Source organism: Notolepis coatsorum (genome assembly GCF_963971535.1).
Source record: "Notolepis coatsorum genome assembly, chromosome: 6".
Taxonomy (NCBI): domain Eukaryota; kingdom Metazoa; phylum Chordata; class Actinopteri; order Aulopiformes; family Paralepididae; genus Notolepis; species Notolepis coatsorum.
In genome coordinates this window covers 185,013,926-185,021,362 of record NC_140170.1, presented here as the reverse complement: position 1 = coordinate 185,021,362, position 7,437 = coordinate 185,013,926, and the positions used below count along the sequence as shown (strand labels likewise).

The following is a 7,437-nucleotide window of genomic DNA, read 5'->3' as shown; positions in this document are numbered from 1 at the left end:
AGGGACTAAACACGTTTCGCAATTATGCCACATCAATGTGGAACGCCCTACCCAAAGCTGTAAAGGAATGTGAATCCCTACCAACATTCAAAACCGCTCTTAAAGAGCAGCTACGGAGGCTGCAATTCGAAACTAGCCACCGTAAATGTCCAAACCCCCCACCACCTCCTAATGTACAGTCTCCTCCCCACCGCATGTATATATTCCCTCCCCGCCGTATGTATATTTCTCTCCCACCCACCCACCCCCTCCAAATGTACAGTCTCCACCCCACCGTATGTATATTTCTCTCCCACCCACCCACCCCTCCTAATGTACAGTCCCCTCCCCATCATATGTATATACTCTGTCAGGATCTAGGGGTAACAGTACTGTATATTTGAATACCGTTTATGTCACAAATGTATCAGTACTAAATACCTATATGTCCCTATGCCATAAATGTCATGTATGTTGTGTATGTCATAAATGTCTATATGAATTGAAAATGGGGGACCCTGATGGAAACAAGACAAACGTCTTTCTCAGGTCTGCATCCCCTTAACAATTGTGTGTATTGAGCCGTACTGTATTGTACCCATTCTGCAATCTGTTAAATAAAGTTTTCATTCATTCATTCATTCATTGAACGTGTAACACTAACTATATAACGTTAATGCCACAAAACAAATGTTTGTGTCATTTTAACAGCAGATACTTTCTTAAATGCCATCTTCCCGAGAGAGGGGTGTTGACGGGGAGCTGTGATGGGTTCGCTTGGTTGTGTTATTAATAGCATTGAACAGCTAACCGAAAGCTAGCGTTAACTAACGTTAAAGGTTTAGCCATAACGTTACCTTGGCTAAAGTTGGGGCTATTCATAATCCAGCAATAATGGCTGCAGACCTGCAAGCAAAGTACAGCAAGTTGGCAAAGGAGTATTCCAACGTAAATCACATTTTCACCAGTAACGTTAGTCTTCCACCTCCCGGTAGCTCATGCTAGCTAACCTAGCTCATGTTAACGTAGTCACTGAGCAACCACCTCGCGTACACAATTAATGACATGTTGCGGACAGCCATATCGGTGACAATGTTTAGCTTTTAGTGCCATGATAAGAGTCTGAAGCGGAGTCTCAAAAGAGAATGTTGAATATTTAGTAGTAACTTTGATGCAGTAGCTTGTGTGTGTGTGTGTGTGGGGGACTGGGGGCGGCGCCGTTGTGCAGGACGCGACTGAATTTATCGGCTACTGCCATCGGCACATTCAAGCTTATCGGCCGATAGGCCGATTGCAGTCAACAAGGCACTTATCGGCCGATACCGATACCCGACCGATACATCGGTGCACCCCTAATTGTACCCATTCTGCAATCTGTTAAATAAAGTTTTCATTCATTCATTCATTCATTCATTCATTCATTCATTCATTCATTCATTCATTCATTCATCATAGCAGACATGCATTTCTCTCTGCATTCAGCATGCACACACACACACACACACACACACACACACACACACACGCACACACACACACACACACACACACACACACAGTAACATCCCGCTGGACTTGGGACACACAAATACCAGTATGGTACATGATAGTGTGCTATGTGCAATATGTCAATGCTGATCTGTGTGTGTGTGTGTGTGTGTGTGTGCGTGCGTGCGTGCGTGCGTGCGTGCGTGCGTGCGTGCGTGCGTGTGTGTGTGTGTGTGTGTGTGTGTGTGTGTGTGTGTGTCTACACACCTTGCCGGTGGACTTGGGTCCCTTCCAGATGCAGAAGTAGCAGATGAACCATGCGAGGGCCAGACAGAAGGCCAGCTCCCAGCGCACTCCTCCCATGTGCTCGATCCCGTCGGAGATCTTCAGCACCCGGCGTCTGTAAACCAACACACATCCCTTCATTAGCACCCTGTGTCTGTTAAACCAACACACAGACATTCATTAGCACCCTGTGTCTGTTACACCAACACACAGACCTTCATTAGCACCCTGTGTCTGTTACACCAACACACATCCCTTCATTAGCAGCCTGTGTCTGTTACACCAACACACAGACCTTCATTAGCACCCTGTGTCTGTTACACCAACACACAGACCTTCATTAGCACCCTGTGTCTGTTACACCAACACACAGACCTTCATTAGCACCCTGTGTCTGTTACACCAACACACATCCCTTCATTAGCACCCTGTGTCTGTTAAACCAACACACGTCCATTCATTAGCACCCTGTGTCTGTTAAACCAACACACGTCCATTCATTAGCACCCTGTGTCTGTTAAACCAACACACGTCCATTCATTAGCACCCTGTGTCTGTTAAACCAACACACATCCCTTCATTAGCACCCTGTGTCTGTTACACCAACACACAGACCTTCATTAGCACCCTGTGTCTGTTACACCAACACACAGACCTTCATTAGCACCCTGTGTCTGTTACACCAACACACATCCCTTCATTAGCACCCTGTGTCTGTTAAACCAACACACGTCCATTCATTAGCACCCTGTGTCTGTTAAACCAACACACATCCCTTCATTAGCACCCTGTGTCTGTTACACCAACACACAGACATTCATTAGCACCCTGTGTCTGTTACACCAACACACATCCCTTCATTAGCACCCTGTGTCTGTTACACCAACACACATCCCTTCATTAGCACCCTGTGTCTGTTACACCAACACACATCCCTTCATTAGCACCCTGTGTCTGTTACACCAACACACAGACATTCATTAGCACCCTGTGTCTGTTAAACCAACACACGTCCATTCATTAGCACCCTGTGTCTGTTAAACCAACACACGTCCATTCATTAGCACCCTGTGTCTGTTAAACCAACACACATCCCTTCATTAGCACCCTGTGTCTGTTACACCAACACACAGACCTTCATTAGCACCCTGTGTCTGTTACACCAACACACAGACCTTCATTAGCACCCTGTGTCTGTTACACCAACACACATCCCTTCATTAGCACCCTGTGTCTGTTAAACCAACACACGTCCATTCATTAGCACCCTGTGTCTGTTAAACCAACACACATCCCTTCATTAGCACCCTGTGTCTGTTACACCAACACACAGACATTCATTAGCACCCTGTGTCTGTTACACCAACACACATCCCTTCATTAGCACCCTGTGTCTGTTACACCAACACACATCCCTTCATTAGCACCCTGTGTCTGTTACACCAACACACATCCCTTCATTAGCACCCTGTGTCTGTTACACCAACACACAGACCTTCATCAGCAGCCTGTGTCTGTTACACGTCTTATGTATACAGTACTGTTACATCTAGACATTTATGACATACCAGATCTACAACTATACAGTAATGTTTAAGAGTACAAAAATAGTCTAAAAAGAGAGTATATACATTTGAGGGGAAGAAACTGTACATTGGAGGAGGTTGGGTAGGTGGGGTGGGGGGGGGGGGGGTTGGGTAAGTAAGTGGGGAAAACTGTACATTGGAGGTGGTTGGCAGGGGGGGGGGCTACATTGGAGGCAGGTGAGAGTATAAGAGTCAGTTCTTTTTTTTCTAGCTCTTTCTAGCTCTGGTTTAATTAACCTATATAGTATTACTTTAAGCATTCATTATTCTTCGTTGAAAAAGAACCAAAACTGTCTTTCAGTGAAAATGTAAGTACCTATTCCGCTATTTTGGACATTAGGTCCTATTTTCGGTATGTTACTTTATGTTCCGTATGTTACTTTATGTTTCTAGTGTCCTATATTATAATGTTACTTTGTTTCTCGCAGGCGCAGTAGTGCACCGCACAGTACAGGCCCCGGCGCTCAGTACAGGCCCCGGGCTGCGGCACTGCAGATTTACCCTATTGGTTCATATGGTTGTGTTTACCTCCGCCTGAGTGACGCCCCGCGTTGATGACGGAGGACGGTGGAACTTTGGTTCTGTTTAAATAGGTGTTCAGAGGCTCCAGTACAGAGCCGGAGCCCTGCCGGTGTGAAAGCGCCCTATGTGACCTTTTCGTGAGAAAGCAGTGCTTCTTCAGCGAGCTTAACCCTTTCACTACCACACTACCAAAGGGTTAACACTCTGAATGCAGTCAATGCTCGAGTCCAAGTCCAAGTCCGAGTCATCAGTGCTCAAGGAGAGAGAGAGAGAGAGAGAGAGAGAGAGAGAGAGAGAGAGAGAGAGAGAGAGAGAGAGAGAGAGAGAGAGAGAGAGAGAGAGAGAGAGAGAGAGAGAGAGAGGAGAGAGAGAGAGGGAGAGAGAGAGAGAGAGAGAGAGAGAGAGAGAGAGAGAGAGAGGAGAGAGAGAGAGAGAGAGAGAGAGAGAGAGAGAGAGAGAGAGAGAGAGAGAGAGAGAGAGAGAGAGAGAGAGAGAGAGTGTTACCACCAGGTTCACCCCCCAAGCTCCAAAGCTCCTGACCATTGATCATACTGACATGTCTTGGTGACTGTCCACGTGTGTGTGTGTGTGTGTGTGTGTGTGTGTGTGTGTGTGTGTGTGTGGTGTGTGTGTGTGTGTGTGTGCGTGTGTGTGTGTGTGTGTGTCTGTGTGCGTGCCAAACAGGGGTGGCAGAGCTAAAGGGCCAAACAGGGCTAGTCAGGGCCAAACATGGATAGTCAGGGCTAGTTAGGGCCAAACAGGGCTAGGCAGAGCTAATCAGGGCCAAACAGGGCTAGGCAGTGCCAAACATGGATAGTCAGGGCTAGTTAGGGCCAAACAGGGCTAGGCAGTAATCAGGGCCAAACAGGGCTAGGCAGTGCCAAACATGGATAGTCAGGGCTAGTTAGGGCCAAACAGGGCTAGGCAGAGCTAATCAGGGCCAAACAGGGCTAGGCAGAGCTAATCAGGGCCAAACAGGGCTAGTCAGGGCCAATCAGGGCTAGTCAGGGCCAATCAGGGCTAGTCAGGGCCAAACAGGGCTAGTCAGGGCCAAACAGGGTTTGGTTTCCACTCCAGAGTCAAACAGGGCTAGTCTGGTTTCCTCTCCAGAGTCTGACAGAATAACATATATCTTATATATTATGTTCAGGCTATTGGATCCTATTAGACGTTAATGGAAAATGCCAGCCAGAAAAATAAAGCATTTCTTTTCCCCATAATCTTCACATATCTTCTTGTAAAACAGTCAGCATGTAGCTATTTCACGTATCCCAGGAAGAAATGCTTAGTGAAAATTATGAAAATGAAAAATTATAATAATAATAATAATAATAATAATAATAATAATAATAATAATAATAATAATAATAATAATAATAATAATAATAATAATAATAATAATAATAATAATAATAATAATAATAATAATAATAATAATAATAATAATAATAATAATAATAATAATAATAATAATAATAATAATAATAATAATAATAATAATAATAATAATAATAATAATAATAATAATAATAATAATAATAATAATAATAATAATAATAATAATAATACTAATAATAATAATAATAATAATAATAATAATAATAATAATAATAATAATAATAATAATAATAATAATAATAATAATAATAATAATAATAATAATAATAATAATAATAATAATAATAATAATAATAATAATAATAATAATAATAATAATAATAATAATAATAATAATAATAATAATAATAATAATAATAATAATAATAATAATAATAAAATACTTTTCTGGAATGCAAAGGGCTTGATATATATTTATTTAATTTTATTCAATTTAATTTTATTTTATTATACAAACAGTCATTATTTACAGAAATTACCTTCAAGTTTAATTTAAACCAGCAGAATGATCTGCCAGTGCAATAAGATGATTTGACGGACAATTTGTTGAAATAAAGTCAAGATAAAACCAGATTGTTTTGTTTTCTAGCGTCCTTCTGTTGGCTGTTTACACTGTATGTACAGTAGCAGTCTTGTCTTGGCACGGTCCTCGTCAGGCCTGGTCCATCCTCATCTCTGCCAGCAACCTGCTGCTCACTTCCTGTCTACATGCTCCTCACTCTGGCTACACTCACCCATCCTCACGCCAGTCGACTGTAATCACGTTAACCTTCTGTAGTGTGGTAGTGAAAGGGTTAACCTTCTGTAGTGTGGTAGTGAAAGGGTTAACCGTCTGTAGTGTGGTAGTGAAAGGGTTAACCTTATGTAGTGTGGTAGTGAAAGGTTTAACCTTCTGTAGTGTGGTAGTGAAGGGGTTAACCTTCTGTAGTGTGGTAGTGAAAGGTTTAACCTTCTGTAGTGTGGTAGTGAAAGGGTTAACCGTCTGTAGTGTGGTAGTGAAAGGGTTAACCTTCTGTAGTGTGGTAGTGAAAGGGTTAACCTTATGTAGTGTGGTAGTGAAAGGTTTAACCGTCTGTAGTGTGGTAGTGAAAGGGTTAACCTTCTGTAGTGTGGCAGTGAAAGTGTTAACCTTCTGTAGTGTGGCAGTGAAAGGTTAACCTTCTGTAGTGTGGTAGTGAAAGGTTAACCTTCTGTAGTGTGGTAGTGAAAGGTTAACCTTCTGTAGTGTGGTAGTGAAAGGTTAACCTTCTGTAGTGTGGTAGTGAAAGGGTAACCTTCTGTAGTGTGGCAGTGAAAGGTTAACCTTCTGTAGTGTGGTAGTGAAAGGTTAACCTTCTGTAGTGTGGTAGTGAAAGGTTAACCTTCTGTAGTGTGGTAGTGAAAGGGTAACCTTCTGTAGTGTGGCAGTGAAAGGTTAACCTTCTGTAGTGTGGTAGTGAAGGGTTAACCTTCTGTAGTGTGGTAGTGAAAGGTTAACCTTCTGTAGTGTGGTAGTGAAAGGTTAACCTTCTGTAGTGTGGTAGTGAAAGGTTAACCTTCTGTAGTGTGGTAGTGAAAGGGTTAACCTTCTGCAGTGTGGTAGTGAAAGGGTTAACCGTCTGTAGTGTGGTAGTGAAGGGTTAACCGTATGTAGTGTGGTAGTGAAAGGTTAACCTTCTGTAGTGTGGTAGTGAAAGGGTTAACCTTCTGTAGTGTGGTAGTGAAAGGGTTAACCGTCTGTAGTGTGGTAGTGAAAGGGTAACCTTCTGTAGTGTGGTAGTGAAAGGTTAACCTTCTGTAGTGTGGTAGTGAAAGGGTTAACCTTCTGCAGTGTGGTAGTGAAAGGGTTAACCGTCTGTAGTGTGGTAGTGAAAGGGTTAACCTTCTGTAGTGTGGTAGTGAAAGGTTTAACCTTCTGTAGTGTGGCAGTGAAAGTGTTAACCTTCTGTAGTGTGGTAGTGAAAGGGTAACCTTCTGTAGTGTGGCAGTGAAAGGTTAACCTTCTGTAGTGTGGTAGTGAAAGGTTAACCTTCTGTAGTGTGGTAGTGAAAGGTTAACCTTCTGTAGTGTGGTAGTGAAAGGGTTAACCTTCTGCAGTGTGGTAGTGAAAGGGCTAACCGTCTGTAGTGTGGTAGTGAAGGGTTAACCGTATGTAGTGTGGTAGAGAAAGGTTAACCTTCTGTAGTGTGGTAGTGAAAGG

The 7,437-nt window shown here is 42.8% G+C and overlaps 1 protein-coding gene across 1 annotated transcript in view; it reads right to left on the bottom strand.

Annotated features, from left to right (window-relative positions):
- The window catches only part of slc6a11b (solute carrier family 6 member 11b), a gene marked incomplete at both ends in the record, with an annotated part of 40,624 nt that overhangs the window by 14,697 nt on the left and 18,490 nt on the right, over window positions 1–7,437 (bottom strand). Inside the window, one exon of the mRNA XM_084315959.1 lies at window positions 1,735–1,867. Within this exon, the coding sequence (XP_084172085.1) occupies window positions 1,735–1,867 (133 nt within the window). The remainder of the gene's footprint in view (window positions 1–1,734; window positions 1,868–7,437) is intronic.